Source organism: Leptonychotes weddellii, chromosome 8, assembly GCF_054177405.1.
Source record: "Leptonychotes weddellii isolate Sample4059 chromosome 8, ASM5417740v2, whole genome shotgun sequence".
Taxonomy (NCBI): Eukaryota; Metazoa; Chordata; class Mammalia; order Carnivora; family Phocidae; genus Leptonychotes; species Leptonychotes weddellii.
Window position 1 is genome coordinate 39,616,832 of NC_138376.1, and position 20,259 is coordinate 39,637,090.

General features: G+C 40.8%; 1 protein-coding gene and 1 pseudogene across 1 annotated transcript in view; both read right to left on the reverse strand.

Moving 5' to 3' along the window:
• PKHD1 (PKHD1 ciliary IPT domain containing fibrocystin/polyductin) overlaps window positions 1-20,259 on the reverse strand; it is a 321,184-nt gene that overhangs the window by 137,301 nt on the left and 163,624 nt on the right. The window contains exons 38-41 of the mRNA XM_081828411.1: window positions 6,998-7,208; window positions 6,455-6,612; window positions 3,756-3,947; window positions 696-821 (exon numbers count right to left, since the gene is read on the reverse strand). Of these exons, the coding sequence (XP_081684537.1) occupies window positions 696-821; window positions 3,756-3,947; window positions 6,455-6,612; window positions 6,998-7,208 (687 nt within the window). The remainder of the gene's footprint in view (window positions 1-695; window positions 822-3,755; window positions 3,948-6,454; window positions 6,613-6,997; window positions 7,209-20,259) is intronic.
• LOC102733050 (keratin, type II cytoskeletal 8-like) overlaps window positions 19,764-20,259 on the reverse strand; it is a 1,893-nt pseudogene continuing 1,397 nt past the window's right edge.

Below are 20,259 nucleotides of genomic sequence, written 5' to 3' on the forward strand. Positions count from 1 at the left end.
CTTTATCCAGTCATCTGTCGATGGACATCTTGGCTCTTTCCACAGTTTGGCTATTGTGGACATCACTGCTATAAACATCGGGGTGCACGTACCCCTTCGGATCCCTACTTTTGTATCTTTGGGGTAAATACCCAGTAGTGCAAAGCAATAAGAAATTCTTAAAGAGTTTTAAGGATGGGAGTGATATGATGCAATCTGTGTTTTTTAGGGATAATTCTGGGTTCTGCAAGGGGAATGAACTTTAGGAGAAAAAAGTGGATACAAGTGACCAAGCAGAAGATTCTGAAACATTAGCATCTTTAGCAAACCACAGGAGAAACTAAGAACAGAATTCAGAATTTTTAACTTCCTGTCCAACATCAAGGCTTAACACTTCATGAGACTGTACAGAGATTTATTTATGTGACTTTAAATTATGGTGAAAATTGCTGACCCTAAATTTGAAAACCTCCCATTTCATATTTATTAACCTGAATTGAAATGTCACCTTTAAAAGATCAGTTTCCTCTTGATACAGTTGAGGAAGCTAATTAGTGTTGGGTAAATTTAAATTCAGAATTTTAAACTATGGCCTATTTCCAATGATCAGAGGCTAAAGTTTTTACAGATTGGGAATTCAAATTTTGGGAAAATTCCTCTTGAAAAACTATTTGTCCTACTCAAGAATGCCGAAATGAAACAAATTCATCACTTACCTACCAGCAGTGCATGGCCTAAAATATTGTAGAATACATTACTGTCCACCTTCAGGCCCAAGGTCCTTGACATGCTAAGGCCTCTACTGAAGGAGCTCCACACTGTGCAACCCTGTACATAGGAATCTGAAGAGGAAAGAGTAAGTCAAACATTTGAAGTGAATCTTGAAGGTTCCTTAGATTCTGTTGATCATTTCCAAAGCAAACTGTAATATAACTGAGAACATTCCCCCTACAATAATGAAACTCAGGAAATGAGGAGTTGGAAAGAAAAATCAAATCAAGAAAATGGGCAACCCAGGCCAAGGCACCTCAAAGATACCAAGGATAAGCAAGGTGGAATCCAAGAGTCAGGTGCTAGAAAGAAAACCATCTGGGAAAGAGACAGTATGGCCAAACCACCAAAGAATTCTTGGCTGTCAGGATTTCCAAATGGCCACCATCTTTGCTATCCTCATCACAATATGGCAGACAGTGGCTAAAGAGAAGTCAAGGACAATGTGAAGAGTACTCTTGAAGGACCAAACCATGAACTTTGAAAATCACATCTTCCATGTGGAGATACAGTCATTATTTCTTCAGGCTGTGACATATTTTTTTTAACTTGCCAGGCAATTATATCCTTGGCCCAAGACAGCCAGAGATTCCTATTCAAAATGTAAGTAAAGCCAGAGGTTGACCTGAGGATCATGACTTTCACATTTGAACGTGGTAGTTTGATGAAAGTGAAAGGCAAGTACCTCTACTATGCTAAAAGAAATTGACATTTAGGAAAATCATTACCCTGGCTCCATGGGCATATTTTATACCCCCCCATGAAGTTATATCAACTGGATCAGTCAATAAATAAATATTTACTGAGTATCAACTATATATTTCAGGAATTGGACAAACAAAACTAAGTAAATTCTGCCCTTGTGTATCTTCATTCTGGTATAGGAAACTTACATTAAAATAATAATGGATAATTAAATGATAAATCCTGATAAAGGAGTTTTATATTATTTCCAGGTAGTGAGAGATATTATATAAATATCAAATGTTTGAAGTACTGAAAAAATTACTTTGGTTTATGGAATAATTTGACTTTTAAATTGGAGCTATCCAGAAAATTCTCAATGACAATGTCACTATAGACACTGAGCCTCCACATTCTCCTAGATCCCAGCTCCTCTGGTACCAGATACCCTCACATTACTCACCAATAAGTTAACCCATCCATACCCACCTCTGTAGGAAACACTGCCTGCTGCAGACTTTTCCTGACTCCAGATCTCTACATACACTCATTCAGTATAGGCTTGCGCATCTGAACAATCAATAAGCACTAATGTGTTTTTGGAGCTATTATGGGCAGAATTCAGGGATTTACCTGTAAAAGTAGCAGAGATGCCAGCACCTTCTAACTCTAGTGCCTAGGCGCAATTGGCCACACAGGGTACAAGAGCCTTCAGGGCATGAAACACTAAGAGATTCTTTGGCAAGCATGCCAGAAGCTTCTAACCCCTCCCAGGAAAGACAATTGCATTTTAACAGAGACCTACAGGGGATAATATATGAATTCAGTGCTTTTCAAACTTTTTAAAGCACTGAATCCTTTCCAACTAAAACTAAATTAAAAAAAAATAGATAAAAGTGTAGCTATTCTGAAGCAGGTTGGCGGAGGCAGATAGACTTTTGAGCAAGGAAGGATTTGATTACATTTAATCAGTATAACTCATATGTGACTTCTACCCTGACTGATACTGGAGCTTGTCCCACATCAAACTTTATGTGGCACTATAAGCACCAGGAGACCAAAGAACCAGGGAGTACGGTACAAAGATACTGCTCATCCCAATGTGCTAGGGAAGGAGCCATGTTAGGAAACATCTCCCTAAATGAGAGATATTATATAAATATCATATGTTTGAAGTACTGAAAAAATTACTTTAACTTGCCAGGCAATTATAATGAATGTCAAAATAAATAATGTGGAGATCTGGAAAATTAGGATAGACATCCTTGGTGTGCGGATTATTGGAGGTGAGAAAAAAAAATGCTGCAGGTGCCAGGATTCTGTCCTCAAGGATCTCAAGGATTACTTTGTCATTGCTTGCTGAAATTCTACCATCTCTCTAGACCCGCTTGCACCACCAAGTATGTCCTGATACTTCCTGTCAGACATCACCCCCAGAGCACCAGCCCTTTTCAGGAAGGCAAAGCTTGAATGTGTGAGTGTTGGAGAAGCTGGGGGTGGGGAGGGTGATTCAGAAAAGGAGCTGCTGTCCTCATTACTTAGCATCTCTTGTTCTCTGCATGTCCGCATCCGGTATTGGGTTTTTGCCCTGGATGTTCCTATGTCTCTCCAACTTCAGTTTTAGAACCTTTATTTACATCTGGTCATATTCTTCTTTTCTGGTTCTGATCTTGTTTTTCACCTAGTTGTTCTCACCTGCATTTGATGTTTCCTGCTCCCTTCCTATATCTTTAGCTCTGGCCAAGATCTGCACACTCTGCCTGCTCAATGTGCCCAGGAGAAGTACCTGGTTCTCAGCCCATTCTCCCCTATTTTCCCAGGTAGAAGACTCCTCTGAGTTAGGACAACTTCATATGGAAATGCTTTCTGCTGTGCTGGGCTCTCATAGCACTGATTATTTATACTATTCAATATCCATTTACCTGCAATCACAAAGGTAGTAAATGACAGAAGCAGGATTCAAAACACAGATTTGTGTGGCTCACTCCATGTCTGTTGTACCTATAGTGACGTTTCCCACAGTGTATTCCTTAGACTACTTGTTCCAGAATCACAAGGCTTGCTTTTAAAAATTCAGATTGCTAGGCCTACCTTAGACCAGAATTTGTCAGGGCAGAGTCTATAACCCTAAATTTTAGTGAGTGCCCCAAATAATTTTTGTTAGGCATACTAAAATTGGAGAACCACAGATCTAGAATATAAATTATCTACCTTTGAACCCCCCATGTCCCCATCTGATACCTATCATGACCCTTGCATGTACAACCTTGAACATGGAAGAAGAGAGAAAAATGAGAAGTCATAGGCCTGGGCCTGCTTACCTCTCATAGCTCCCACCAGAGTCAGGGAGCTCAGATGCTTACGGAAGGCTTGCCCCAACACCCGAAACTGCACTCCCTTCAACTGGACCTGGCTGGGCTCCTCTGGGAAAGACTGAACAATGACTCTGGCCCCCAGATCCCTGGATCCCAAAATCTTCTCACTCTTGGAATATAAACAGTCCTGCAAATCCCCTGAAACACAGAATGAAGCCGGGGGGTCCTGAAGCAGGTGCAACATGCTTCTAGACAAATCATCTGGTATGAAATTTACTGTCAGCACAAGAGACAAACCATTATTGTTTGTTTCATTTAATAATCTTATTTCCCTTTTACTTTGATTCTTCTCTTTGGATTATTAATTAAAACATCTGATAACTAGGACATGATGTTGCCTTCACTCTATTATTTCCAGAAGCCCCCAAATCAATCACCTTAATTACTGTCACAAAGAGGCTGACTATAACCCACAAAACCAACCTAAATAGACGCTTATTTCAATCCAAAAGATCCCCTGGAGGGAGTGTGCAATAAAATGACCTTCTCGTGGTTGATAATTGTAGGGAAGAAATGTGAGCGCTGAATGTAATCACAGCTCTTTTTAGTCTTAAGCTGTCCAGTGGAGTTTCCCCCCTTTATTTTGCTGCTTTGTAGTTTGGGGACATAGCAATAAAGCCACTGCAGAAATGGCAAAGGGCTCCAGAGAAGCAGCTGAGCAGCATCCTCACCACCCTCACCCCCAACGCCTCCTTCCCAGCCAGTTCCCTAGTGAGGACAACAAACTGCACAACTCTAATACACTCAGCTACCATTGCATCAAAGTGTTGTGACCTCAGGATCCAGGACACTTTCTGTGGACACATGGCATTTGGTGGTGTGAACTAACCTCAGAATGGATAAGAACTCATCTTCTGAATTAGTTCTTTATTATCCATGTTAATAAATCAAAATGCCACAAATACAAAATGATGTATCATTCCACAGTGAATAAGTCACAGTAAATTTGCTAACACCCAGGAATAAATATATAAGTGGTAAATAAAGAGGTGTTTCACATTTGTAAGCTTTATCACAATTCTGATTATTTCTGCCAGTGATCCATAATATTTTGAGTGGCCAGGCCTCATATTATTTATTTGGCTACCTCATTTCCACACTTTAGCCCCATACAAAGAAAGGGCGAGCAATATGTTATTTTTTTAAGGAATGTCTATTTTGATTTATTTTGAGAATTTTGTAATAACATTTAAGAGTTGTAATGAAATCAGGGATTTTTCCATTAGGAGCCAACAGATTTGCAATGGCCCAGACCTAGAAGCATGGGCTCCCTAGCAGCACAATCAGATGCAGCATTTTAGACAATATGATCTGAGAATACCTGTATGAGAACTACCGAGATAGTTTGAATACAGTGCAGTTCCCATTTCAGCAAAATTGTTAAATTTGGCAATCATTGGATTCTAACCCACAGTATCCAAACCTTTTTCAGAATGACATGTTTGTGAGCTAAGTGACTGGGTGGTGGAGGGTAGAATCAAGGTCCCTCTCACCCAACCACATCCCAACATGACACCCACATGCATCTATATGTAGACATGACTCAAACCTTTAACTCCAGCCATGACATTTCTGCCAGGCTCCAGACACTCCCAGGCACCTCTACGCAGGTCCTGGCTTGGCATCTATCCCGACACGTACAAAATTAAAATCATGATCTGTAGCCTCCCACTCCAAAAGCTGTTCTTCTTGCCATCTCACTAAATAGCCTCATCATCCATCCAGAGCTCATGCCTGGGAGTCATCCTTGACACCCACACCATCCTAAACCAAAGTTGACAAATGATATCTTCACAACATGTGAAAGCCTCATAATCTACAGCCTGGGAAACTAAAACATAACCTACTAAACTAACCATCCCTGAAATAGATGTTTAATAGGCACATCAGTGTGATTCAGTGCCTGTTATTCTTCTAGAAGATAAATTGACTTTTTCAACCACTTACTTAAAGTATGTGGTAGTTCACTCAGAAAACAAACTCTAAAAGTAGGGGTGAGGTGGGGGGGGCACAAGAGCCCCATCAGTCTAATCAGTAAGAATGTTCTGCCTGGGTCTATGACTCTGGCATTAAATTGTTTTCCTGAGAATTTTAGAAGGGGCCTGGAATCTGAGTTAAGACTTCCTTATAAATTTCCTTGGAAATTTAATCTGACTCTCCGGATTTAATTATTTAACAGGATTTTTTTTTTCCCCAGAGAAATAATTTCACAGGTGGAAACTTGTTTACCTCGTTTACAAGGTCGTGGAAGGCAAGAGACGAAATGACAATTTATCAAGAGCATTCTGAAAACTAAAGAATATTACAGACATGCAAAGGTTAAGGGTTTATTCCATTTTGAAGGAAGTCGACATTACTACATATTGTTTGACAGGAAGAACATTCTTTTTTATTTATTTATTTATTTATTTATTTATTTATTTATTCATTTGAGAGAGAGAATGGGAGAGAGAGCACGAGAGGGGGGAGGGTCAGAGGGAGAAGCAGACCCCCCGCCGAGCAGGGAGCCCGATGCGGGACTCGATCCCGGGACCCCAGGATCATGACCTGAGCCGAAGGCAGTCGCTTAACCAACTGAGCCACCCAGGCGCCCAGGAAGAACATTCTTTTTCACTCATTGACTTCCCAGCAAAATACTTCTCTACCTTCTGAAGCACAGGCCTCCTGGCATGAAGCAAGGTGCTTCATCCTCTCGGCAGTGAGATTTCCTTGTATGGTGACACTCCTGCTAAGCAGCACTACCATGACTTTTAAAACATGGCGTTCTCCAGCCACCCAATTGTCTGTGAAGTTGTGAGAATACCTGAAGAAAAAACACATGGAAAACACTCATCTGAAGATATTACTCCAAATCTGACTAAAATAGTAAGCCACTAGATTAGCATAATTCTCCTTTGGGAGTCTGTTTCTTTACAAACTCAGGTACAGAAGAGTTGAACTATGGGCACAAGTGTGTGAGAATTAGGTGCACTGCACCATAAGACGGAAGTTCTAGAGTCTTACAGGAAAATCTTATTCAAGACGTCTGAATCTTTCAAATATTTTGTGCTTTGTAATTTTCTCATCAACACATCTAGCACTACTTAATGTCAAAAGACATCATGGAAAAACAAGCAAGTGTCCATACGCCAACACAGTTAAGACCTCATCTGCTTCCGTCGAAACAGAGCCAAGCTGACATTCAGTACCTCAAGGGTGACCTCAGATGGAGGTCTGTATTGTGCACAGCTTCCACAGTGACAAGCTCTTCCATGGGTTTGGCACCTTCAACACCTATTCCGCCAATGATGACAACTTCATCCCCGGGGCGCCAGTCCACGGCATCCTCCAGAGCCAACACCGTGTCCCGGGCTGAGGTAGCTGCTCGAAGATGGGTGACAGTTACTTCTGGGAGCAAACCTAAAGCCAAGTGAGGAAAGCTTGCCTTTAGACATTTTAATAGTTAACATGAGTTTGATGTTATTCAGCCAAAGAATCCTGTGAAGGAAGAGTCTGGGAAAGCAAGCTTCAGGCTTGATGAGCACCAGTGCTTTTACTTTTTTTTTTTTTTTTTTTTTTTGGATATTACTTTTCTCATCTGTGACATGTTGCAATAAAAAATAATGCAGGATTGAACATGGCAGGGGGTGAAAAATACAGGAATTGGAGGCAGACTCAACTGACAATCGAGTCAGTTTTGCCATGTTCTAACCAAGGGTAATATACTCAAGGATGGGCTCCGGTTTCCTTCCCCACAGAGTGGTAAGAGGATTAAATGAGAAAACTATGAAACATCTAGGTTGGACCTTGCACATAATAGATCTAAAACATATTTTAGTCTTTTCCTTCCTGGCATCACACTGTTTTGAGAATGAAATTTTACCACCTCTTTCTTATGCCAAATAAAAACAAGTGGCTATGAGAGTCTCCGATATAAAAGTTCATAACAAATCTCTAACCTGAAGACTTCAGCTCAGTTTACAGATAGGGTTAGTAGAATACAGAATCAAAATTACCTTGGATTGGTTGTCCTAAGCCTTGATGTATTAAATGATCCCTTCAAACTCTAAAGTGTGTGTGTCCAAGATGGCTTTGCTAAGCAAAGTTGAAGACAGGGAAACTTGAGACTCTAGAGATCTTGGTTTGTATCAGGGTCCAGCTCATCCATCTGATCCTCGCCATGCCAGGATGCTACTCCTTAACTATCAAAGATTCAAGAAGGTAGTCTGTCTCCCAGTTTATTCTGGCCTTTCCCAACAAGGGTCAAGGCAAAGACTTTTTTCAAGCCATTATCTGAAGCAATACTTCAGAAAACACATGGCTTACTCCCAACTCCTTCTTCTTTCCTCAGTACATTTCCTTCCTCCTTTGCAATAGATCATAATTTACCTTTAGCCCACAGCAACTTACTGTCCTCCCTTGTTGCACTAAAGTAAAGTAATAATACTTGAATCTCCAACTACAGAGGTAGCCGGCAATAAATCATTTTCAAATTATTTTAAACTTCCCTCTTTATTTATGTGTCTGTGTGTGCATGGGCACTTGTACCAATAATGTTGTTCTAGGCTTAGAAAGGTCCCTAGGTTAATGATGTAATTTCTGAAGTTTACTTGGGCAATAATTTTATCTTGAAATAATTTACAGAGTTCAAAATTTCTAATTATAGGGCAGGCAGAAATTAAGACATAAATCATCCCAAAAGAAAATAATTTTAATTTTATTCCTTGTTTGTATGTTTTAACCTTTGGGAAAATAAAATAAAATAAAGTCTCTTTATATGTATATGCATACATATGCAAATTTCTGTGATCCGTTCTTGAATGTCTATACGGAAAATTTTCTACCAAGCATAGAAAATGTTTATCAGGGCGCCTGGGTGGCTCAGTTGGTTAAGCGACTGCCTTCGGCTCAGGTCATGATCCCAGGGTCCTGGGATCAAGTCCCGCATCGGGCTCCCGGCTCAGCAGGAAGCCTGCTTCTCCCTCTCCCACTCCCCCTGCTTGTGTTCCTGCTCTCGCGGTCTCTGTCTCTGTCAAATAAATAAATAAAATCTTAAAAAAAAAAAAAAAAAAGAAAATGTTTATCAAAGACAAAAATGCTCTTAAACTCTGTGATCAATTGTGCACAATACTAAATCAATATGCAAAAAACCCCTACTCTGCACCTACCAACATGCAAGCTTCAGGTAGCAGAACCAAGAGTAGGGACAAAAAGGTATTTCTCAACTAATCATTCTTATAATAGTCAAGTCAGAATGAATGAAAAAAAATCACAGAATCTTTGAAGTGCATTTTTAACTATTAACATAAATGTATGTCCTTTCAATTGTTGACAGAGCTTTTAGAAAGCAGTAAAATCATCTCATAACTTATGCACTCTCATGGCAAAATAATACCTGTCTATGTGTATGACCAAAGCATCAAGCTTGGATGTTTCATCAGTGCCTGCGTCGTATTTCCAGCTACATGGTGGATATTGACATTTGGATGAGCTACTGTTATCTCAAACTCACAAATGTCAAAATAAGTATAATATCACCTGAGCTAGACCCTCTGCAAACACCTTTTTCTCTTCTGACCATTCTGCCTTATTCTTTTTTTTAAACTTTGCTAAGTTATTTTAGTTACATTCTTTTTTGTTTATAACCTGCAGTATCTGCCTACAATACTCAGTAACAAAGCCCCAAATTCCCTTCCTGACTTTCAAGACTCTCCATAATCTGACTCTACTTGATGGTCTTTGACTCTGTAATAAACTCTCTATTCCAGGAAGCCCAGTCTGTTTACCTCTTCTCATTTGACAGGATCATTCCTTCCTCTATCCCTTCACCCATTTTACCCCTTCCACCTGTGTGCCTTGCCTGCCTTCCCTCATCTATTCTTCCAAAATGCAGCTCAAGCCCCACTTCTTCCATTAGATTTCAGGGAGCACTTCAGCCCATGGCTAATGTCCGCTTCCTCCTATAGACCTTGTAGTGATGTGGAGCTTGTACTTGAGCAAAAGATCTGTTTATATCTGGGATTTGGGCATGCCCAGGTTTGTGGCTAGACTGTGGGCCATTTGTTTGAGTTGCTTTGCGTGGGAGGAGAAGCTTACACAAAGGAGCAGAGAGAAAAATAGAGGATGACAGGGTCTGTCTCAGATATAGGCCCTTTTTCCTGAGCCCCTGGATCCACGACTGAACCTGAGAAAAGGACCTGAAGGAACTCTCCAGATGGCTTTTGCACCTGAAGCTCCTCTGCCTGGAACTCTAGCACTAACTCCCTCTGCCTCAGTCTTCAGAATGATGTTCATTTTGGTTCCTCGGAGAGGCCTCCAAGACCTCCCAAATGGGCCCAACCTTATGTTATAATCTGTCCCATCACCATGTTCTTCTCCTTTCTAGCACTCAACACACTGCAATTTGATCTCTTACTGTAATTCTGTCTGTCTCCCCTACTGCACAAGACAGTAGGAACTATACCTACATTTGCCCACCATCACAGCACCAATGCCTATCACGGTGTTTAGCATATAATGGGTGTTCAATAGATGTGTCCTGAATGAGGAAAATCATGACTGAGACATGGAGAAATAAGCACTCCAATGTTCTGGTGTCCAGGTGATCAGGTGGAACCCCAAGTGGCCAAGAGAGGTGGTCACCACACTTCATCATGGGACACAATACTCCCACATGGCAGGGTCTGACCAACTGGGTAGCAGTGAAAGCTACCCTTAGCACCCACGCTTTCAGTACTCTCATGGCAGCTACTAGCAGCAGGGACAGCACCTTCCTGAATGAAGGACAATGACCAAGGAAGCCCAAAGAGGAGGTAAAGTGGATGAAAGAAGCCTCACGGTGACAGCAACAAACAGATTAGTTGATGAACTCACACGACATTTGTCATGATGACACCTATCACAAGCAGGCAGGAATGCTGAAAAACACTGGAGATTCTGTGAGAGTTGGGGGGAAGGGGGAGGGAAATACATTTTTTGTTGTCACTGCTGAAATACACACAGGCTGAGAAGGCTCGGAGGGGGGAGGGAGTGGCGGCCATGCTGAGGAGACAAGCTATGTAACCTATAGTCAGTACCATATATTTCAGTATTAAATTATTCCGTAATTATCACAGTGCCTATGTCTTATCTCCCACCTCAACATTTACTACCTGAATGCACGGCCACTGCTTTATATGTTTCCTTTATATATGTCACAATTCCTAACCCAGTCCTGGGCTCACAATTAGCATTCAGCTCATAAGGATTTAAATTAACTATTTTGAATCCTGCCTTCTGGATATTCACTTGCAAAATCCCATCAGATATATGCCTAGGAATGTCTGGGTGGCTCAGTCGGTTAAGTATCTGCCTTGGGCTCAGGTCATGATCCCAGGGTCCTGGGATCAAGTCCCGCATCCGGCTCCCTGCTCAGCGGGGAGCCTGCTTCTCCCTCTGCCTGCCGCCCCCTTGCTTGTGCTCTCTCTCTCTCTCTAACAAATAAATTAAAAAATCTTTAAAAAAAAGATATATGCCTAAGTAAGTATATAATATTCAATATGCTTAAAAGCAGAACAAACAATGCAAACATTTATTAAGAACTTAGAATAAACCCAACCTAGGCTAAGTCGTTTCACTTGAAGTAAGAACTGTTTGTTTTTTCTTGTTGTTTTTCTTTTGACAGATTAAACAGATTAGGAAACTGAAATGCTTCAGGGACAAGATTTGACAGTCATGAGACGTCAGCACTGAGTTCTGAAACCAGGGCTTCTGAGTCCAGAACCAAAGAACTGGACACATAATCAAATTGCTGGCCTCTGGAACTAACTCTAAATTAACTGTACCCAGATAGCTTTGATACTCAAAAAATTATTTTCCTTACTTCATAAATGTTATTTAAGTGCCTCACAAGGCAAACCAGCCAGCTTCTGTGATGAAGAAAGCGTTGCCCGCATTGTAAATGTGAGTCATTTCACTTCAAGAACTCTTAGAAAACCCAAGTTGGGCACCTCTCTTCCTTTCTCTACCACAAATCAAAAAACATAAAAATACAGTTTAAAAGCTCAATAATTTATGAAAATGTTCAAATGAAAAGGGTTAAGCTCTTAATGTGTAATTTAATACAATGTTTAACCACTTTGGGCTTTCAACATTGACCTGTTAACCAACAAACTATTCATTTACTCCCACTAATGACTTCGACTCATAATTGTATTTCCTACAAATTATTGTCCAAGCATTTCGGTGCCATTCATCCGTAATTGCACAGTCCCAGAGAACCATCTTACCAAATGGGCATGGAGAAAAAGAAAATAATCTTTGTGGGTTAACACACTTTAAAATCACTAATTACCCTCTGTTTATTTTGTAGGACTTCAATCTTTATTCCAAGTGAGTAACTGCCAAGACCTTCCCAAATCACTGGGGGTGGGGAGGTAGTGAAGGATGAGGAGAGGAAGGAGAGGGAGAGAGAGTGAGGGGAGGGGAGAAAGGAAAGGAAGAATCATTTCATTAAAATAATATTCACATCAGAATAGAAAGATAAAGGAACTCACAAAAGAACCAGAAATATTTTTCTGAAATACATGCAAATGATTTCCCCCTATTTCTGCATGCAGCTTCCCATTATGCACAGCAAAACGATGAATGCTGCCTTGTGTGTGTGTGTGTGTGTGTGTGTGTGTGTAGATGAATATTTCTCATGCCCTGGAAAGACAGACATGAAGAAAACAGAGTCCCTGTCTGCCAGAGTCCATGACCAGTACCAGAAATGGACAAAAATCACAGATGTACAGTGTTAAGTGTTAAGACAGAGGGACATCCGGGGTCTACTGCTGTACAAACATGGAGCACCAAGCTCACACAAAAGGAGGAGTTGTTTCTGGGATTGCTTCCCAGAAGAGGTGATGACTGATCTGGGTCTTTAAGAATAAGTCGTAGTGGGCCAGATGACAAACCAGGCAGGGCACTCCAGGCAAAGGCAATGATATATACAATGGTGTGGGCCAACGTGACACATTCGAATAGCTGCTATATGCAGCATGGGCAGAATGCACATACACAGAAGGGGGCTTGCTGATAGAGTGAGAGTGTACCTGGGAAGGCGAGCAAGACCCACTCAGAAAGGGACTCCCAGGCCCTCCCAAAGAACTAAGAGTTTATCCCAAAAGTAGCCACAAAAGGAATACTTGAGATGGTAACAACGAAATCACACTTTTGTGAGACCAGTGGTATTTTAAGACCATGAGTATACAAATCAAATTGAGGAGAGAGAATCCTTAGTGAGAAAATGTACTCACTGCATATTTGGGAGAATGAGAAAAAACCTGAGTCAAGTCCTAAGATGAGCAAGAGCCAGCCAGGGCGCAAGAGGGAGCTCTATGTGTTCCAGGAACAAAATGGAGATAGGAGGTTCGGGAGAAGACAAATGAGATGGCACGGTGTGACTGGGCAAGATGGTGCAGGACCTTGTTGGAGTGTTTTCAAGAACTTAAATCTAACTTAAAATAATTCCGTGATCAAATTTCTGTTTTTACAGGTCACTCTGGCTGTTGAGTGAAGGGAAGGGAAGGGAAGGGAAAGTAAGAAGTCTATGTAGCAGGCTGCTGCAGTAAATGGAGAAGGATGAGTGCAGTGGTTCAGACAAGAAGTTCAGGAAGTTTGACTAAGGGTTAGGCAATGCATCTGGAGACTATAAAAATTTGAGATCTCTTTTGGAGAACCAAGAGGACTGGATGATTGGATCTAGAGGTAAAGGAGAAGATGTCAATAATACCTCATAGCCCCATAGCAGAAGCAAGTTGGTAGATAAACAGGGGCATCTGGGGAAGAAAATGAAGAGTCCATTGAATAAACATTTATTGAGCACCTACTATGCTATGTCCCATGTGCTCTTCTAGCCACTGGGAATATAGTAGTGAGCAAAACAGTCAAAAATCCCTGCCCTCATGTAGTTTATATTCTAGTGGCATTCGCTTTTAGACATACCACACTTTAGATGACCATTTTAGGCAGGTTACATTTTAGATATTAAAGAGAATATCCAAGTGAAAAGTCTGGAGCTCAGAAGAGATGTCTGAGGTTAGATAAATAAATATATAAACAGATGTTAATCCATGGAAATTAGTGAGATTGCTTGGGAGAAAGTATATAGTTATAAATGAAGACTATCCAAGCCTGAGCCCATGGGAACATTGTCATTCCAAAATTGAGTAGATGAGGAGAGACCTAAAAGGAGCAGTAGAAGGAAGAAAACCAAAAGATGAAGATAACACACTTGCCAATAACTAAACAAAACAATGCAGAAACTCATTCCTCCCCATCTCCTTACTCTGTTATTATTTTTAGGGTCTGGGCACCCCTCCCAGTGTCTCTTGTCCTTGAGTCCTATTCCCCACTGTTCATTTCATCTCTCTTCCTGCAGAGTAGCAGGATATGAGCTTTGAGGGGAAAGAGATGAAGAGAAAACCCGGCCCTTCTACCTTTCTCATTACTCCCTTCTTCCTGCTAGCTCCTGGCCCAAATTCTCTAGTCATATAATATCTCCAACAGGAGGAGGTGATGAGTAACCAGAGAAACTGGGGGAAGGCTGACTATGACTTATGATTCCACCTTGCATCTGAACTGGTTCTCTCTACTCCCAGAAACCACACTGTGCCAGAAGTCTGCTTTTGGGCCACAGAAGCCACGCTGAGGGCAGAGGGACTGAGAGCACCCTCTGTTACTAGTACTCAATAAGAAAAGAATTAAGATAGTAGAGCCCCAATGGAGAGAGATGTGTCCCCAGTATCCCACAGTGGAAATGGACTTACTTTCACACACAATTAGTCTTATACTCAGTGGTCAACTGCTATACTCCCACTAGCATTAGACAGCAAGGAGATTTCGGTGAAATTGGCCTTTGAGAGCTCACCTGGATCCTTAACCACAAGGTTATCCTCATTTCTTTGAGAAAAATGCATCCTAAGTTCCAGACAACCATCTCACAAAGAGAACTCTTTGAACTCAAACCATTTGTGAATTGGAGGCAATTCAATTTACTGTGCTTCAGAAGAAGAGACTGTGACATTAACATTAATAGAAGATTAGCTAGCAGACCAAAGAGATGCAATGGGGCATTTTTCATGTACCATTTCCCTCTGCCCTTGAGAACCACTTGCTGTGATATCTCTGCTGGTTGAAGACAAAACCTGGCCCAAGAATCCTGCATGAGCTCAGCTCTGTGTCTGTACTGGGAGCCTTTGGCATCATTACTGGTTAATCTCTGGTGATATCGACGGAGCAGGGAACATGTGCCTGTAGGAAGAAGAAGGCTCAATGGAGCAATCCTCTAAATGTGCAGATCAGCTGACTGCATCCACAGCTGAGCAGGAAACATTTCTATACTGTGATGAAAGGGAATTGGGCATAGTCTGTTCCCAATGCTGAGAAGTCTACCATTTTGTTGGCACAGGGGTTTAGACTGAGGCTAACCAAGGTTACTTGGATGGTGCAGTGAGCCATGCTTTGATCGAAGGCCTTTTCTAAGGCATAAAAGAAAAGCTAACCTGGTTTCTACTCAATCTGAGCTTTACTATTGCTACTGTGATTAAAAATAAGTGAGAAGAATATAAAGATAAAACTCAACATACCCAGGAAATAGTGAATTGTAAAATATGTGGAAACATCTGTAACACTGTTCCTAGATCCTTCAAGGATTTCAGGCCAATTAAACAAATGGCGGGCGCCTGGGTGGCTCAGTTGGTTAAGCGACTGCCTTCGGCTCAGGTCATGATCCTGGAGTCCCGGGATCGAGTCCCGCATCGGGCTCCCTGCTCAGCGGGGAGTCTGCTTCTCCCTCTGACCCTCCCCCCTCTCGTGCTCTCTCTATCTCATTCTCTCTCTCAAATAAATAAATAAAAATCTTTAAAAAAAATGGCATTCTTAGATCCTATAGAACTGTACTGGCCAGTCCTTTACTCAGAGGGGCAAAATCCTATTGGTCAGAGCAAAAGGCTTCTATAGCATGTCTTTAATTCCCACTCCTATTCATTGTCCAAAAAATTTATAAAACTTCAGGTATATTTCAGACCAGATAGATAGTATTTTTTATAATCATTGCTACAGTTTATGGTTTGGAGTGGAGGCAGCAATGAGGAAAAAAGGGCTAATTTTTAATAGCATAATTTCTTTTTAGAAAAGCAATTGATACTGTTTAATATAAAAATATAGAGAAGCTAAAAGAAGATAATAAAAGCATCCACAATCTTACTACAACAGATTAATAAATATCTTTTCTTTCCTATCCCTTCTATCCTATGTTCACAAGTTGACAAAATTTCACAGATAAATAATTAATACTATACATACTATAGAATGATGTTATAATTTTTGACATACCATTTTTGTAAATTCTCTTAACATAGTAAATATTGATATATTAATATATTCTCTTTACTTAATCCTATACTTAATGATAGCTGTATTATATATTATTTAACATCATAATGGTATCATAGTATCCCATTTAAAAGATGTGTATTTTATACAGTAATCCCTTATTTCTTTATACTCCGTTTTTTCCCAATATTTTGCTCCCATGAACAATGCAGACATGGACATTCTTGAGCACAATTTTTATGCATGCTCACGGTTACCTCCTTAGAGCAAACTCCTAAAAGTGGCATTGCTATATCGAAGCATATACCTACTTTTAAGCCTATTGATATAATTACCAAATTGTCTTACAGGAAGACTCACAACTTCTACATCCACTAGCAGCACATATGAGTGTCAGTTCCTCAGACTTTCTACTACTTTTTTTTGGTCTTGGTCAATTTGATTGTTAAGGGAAAAAAAAAAAAACACTTCTGTTTTAATTTGCATTTCTTTGATTACCAATAAGAAGAAGGTAGAAGAAAACTCATAAAAACAAAAAAGAATCTCTTTTCTGTCAACGTAGGACAAACCTGAGCCCCCTCCTCATGTACTCAGATTAACTGGATATTTAATTCATGATACAGTTATGCCTATTCACATTCTTTGCCAGATTTTAAATTTGTTGGGTGGGGGGATGGGGAGGCTGGATGATGGACATTGGGGAGGGTATGTACTACGGTGAGCGCTGTGAATTGTGTAAGACTGATGAATCACAGACCTGTACCCCTGAAACAAATATGTTAATAAAAAAATTTTTTTAAAGACATTAATTTGTATCTATATCAGATAAGAATTTGGCATGTGATAAAGGTAATATTTAAAATTCTAAGGAAATGTTGCTGTATTAGCTTCCTATGCTGCTGTAACAAATAACCACCACATTACTGTCTTAAAACAACACAAATGTATTACTTCATAGTTCTGAAGGTTGGAATTCCAAAAGTGGTTTCACTGAGCTAAAATCAAGGTGTAGGCAGGATTGTTTCCTTTTGGAGACTCTGAGGAAGGAAAATCTGTCTCCCTGCCTTTCTCTGCTGCTAATGGCCACCTTGTATTCCTTGGCTTGTGGGCTCTTCTGTCTTCATGGTGCATCCCTACTATCTCTGTTTTTTTCAATCCCATCCTCTTCTTTTTTGCATGACTCCTCCTGCATCCCTCTGATAAAGACTATGGTACTTACATTAAGCCCATCCAGGAAATCCATGATAATCTCTCCATTTCAAGATCTTTAACTTAATCACATCTGCAAAGTTCCTTTTGTCAAATAAGGCAAACTTCATGGGTTCCAGGAATTGCGACATGAACATATTCTGGGCCATTTTTCAGCCTATCACAACTGCACTGTTGAATAAATAGTATCGAGAAAATGTACTAGCTATTTGAAGAAAAAATTAGGTAATTGACTTAAACACTGTATCAAAATAAATTATAGATGGATTAAAGCAGGTGTTGGCAAAATTGTTCTGTAAAGAACAGGATAGTAAATTGTTTTGGGTTTGCAGGCCAGATGGTCCATGTTACCACTGCAGCATGACACGGCCATAGATAATACCTAAACACATGGATGGGCATGGCTGTGTGTAATATAATTTTGTTTACAAAAACAGGCAATGGGCCGGATTTAGCCCATGGGCCATACTTTGCCAACCCTGGATTAAAGACACTAATGTGGAAAAATAAATAAAAGCACCAGGAAACAAATAGGTAAATTTTTATATGTCTATATAGGAAAGGGTTTTCTGGGGTGCCTGGGTGGCTCAGTCAGTTAAGTGTCAGACTCTTGATTTTGGCTCAGGTCATGATCTCAGGGCTGTGAGATCCAGCCCTCTGTCCAGCTCACACTGGGTGTGGAGGCTGCTTAAGATTCTCTCTCTCTCTCTTAAAAAGAAAAAAAAAGGAAAGAGTTTTCTAAGTGTGAAAACAAAGGCAGAAATCATAAAAAAAATACTTGTAAACTTGCTATTATACAGGCCAGAAAATGCCATAAAAATATTGAAAGTAAGTAACTAGGAAAGAAACAGGTTCTTTATGCCCCTTTCAAGAATATTACAAAGGGGGAGGGAGAATATTACAAAGGGAGCCAAAAGGGGTACAAGGCCCACCTGGAATCCCAAAATAACCTGAAAAATTAAAATTGAGAAGATTGTTCTGGAAACCTGAAAGGAGTATCTTCAGTTTGTCTTTCTGCCACAGGTGAACACCAGCCATGTGTATGCAAAATAGAAGTGAGCCATGGGTGTCTTAAGTGTATGAAAAGGATGGAATGAGTGTTACCATCCTGTCTGGGCACGGTTTCATAATCTGTAAGATGAAAGTAATAATTCCAGTCTTCGCTACTTCACAGAGTTGTTGTGAGAGTTAAATGAGAGGAAAGAACGGGAAGTGGTTTTGAAAATTATAAAACACCAGGATCTAGGTAAAATCCAATTTTAACAAATACTGAATATAATGTCCAATTCAATGATACTCTTCCTCCATGACCAGGCTGAAAGCAATACTATTAATAGTACTGCTTTGATGATATATATGGAAGAATTCTCTTTGAAGGAAAAATCACAAGCTCCAGCCCATGTAACAGTCCACTTACTTAGCAACATTGAATTTCTTTTGATACTAAAAAATGTAAAAAATGTCAAGTCAAGACTATTATTAACCATTTGATAAACTAAAAGAAGGTTACCAAGACTGGAACACTGCAGTGAGGCAAGGCAGAGTAAGAGGGGGCTGGAAAACATGGCAGAAGGAGTAGGCAGGAACTGCATCAGGTAGAACATTGTAATCATGTTAGAAATCTTGGGACTTCAGATCAGAAAGCACTGGAGAGCTTTGAGCTGCAGCATGATATAAAGAGTTCTGTGTTTTTAAAAGATCACCTTGGCTCCAGGGTAAACAATGACCTGGAGAGTGACAAAAATGGCAACTAATAGATAAACCAGAAAGTTTAAACAGCAGTCTGGGCACAAGTTGGTGGTATCACGAAGGAAGGTGATAGTAATGGGGGTGAAAAGAAGTAAATGGGTTCAAAAGTTATCCAAGAATTAAAATCAGGACTTGATGATGGACACAATATGGGAAATGATAGAAAAGGAGAAATCAAGAATGACAACCAGCTGATGGATTACTAGAAAACAGTAAATACCATTCCAGCCTTCTTAGAATAATAATGAGGCAGCTTCATCAAATCAAAACTGTAGGTATATGATAACAATGAAAATAACTAACATCTACTGAGTAGTTGCTTGATGTTTGTCCTTGTGCTAAGTGTTTTACATGTTTTAGTTCATTTAAACCACATAGCAGCACCATGAGAAATGTTTTTGTTTTAATTTTATTTGGTGGACAGGGGATTGGCAGAGCCACCTGGGGCTTCATTTTTCCAAAATTGGGTTGGCTTTTAGTTGGAGGCATGGGCAAGGGGGTGTACCCAGGACAGTAGACACCCCCCAAGGGTAGGATAAGAACTGGGGCTGAGCCTTAGGGGGGTTCTTTGTTCCCAGTGCTCCCCTGCACAGCTCCCTCCCCCAAAGGCTCTATGGCAGGCACAAGAGTGGGGAGGCTGGGAGGGACCACAGTGGTTGTTCACTTGGACAGGACAGCAGACAACTTAGACACCAGCCTCCCATCACAGGTCTCGATCTTCTTCACAACTACAGCCTTAAAGGAGCTGCCCTGGCTGAAGGCACTGGAGTCCCTGCCAGAGTCAAAGCTCTACTGGAAGAAGCTCAGGCCATAGTTGAGGTCAGGGCTTGTGAGCCTCCCATAGGCCGAGCTCAGGCCACCTGAGTAGCCGCTGGTGGTCTTAGTATGGATACTCATGTTCTGTATCCCGGACTCCAGCCAGCTCTCTTCACCCTCCAGCAGCTTGCAGTAGGTGGTTATCTCAATGACCAGGGCCAGCTTGATATTCATGAGCTCTCGGTACTCATGCAGTTGCCATGCCAGTTTCTGCTTGGCTCACGGGGGAGCAGCCTCCAGCTCACCTACCTTGGCATTGGTATCCTTAATGGCCAGCTCCCTGTGCTCTCAGCATCAGCTATGGTGACCTCCAGGGAAGCCCTCTGGCTTTTGAGGCCCC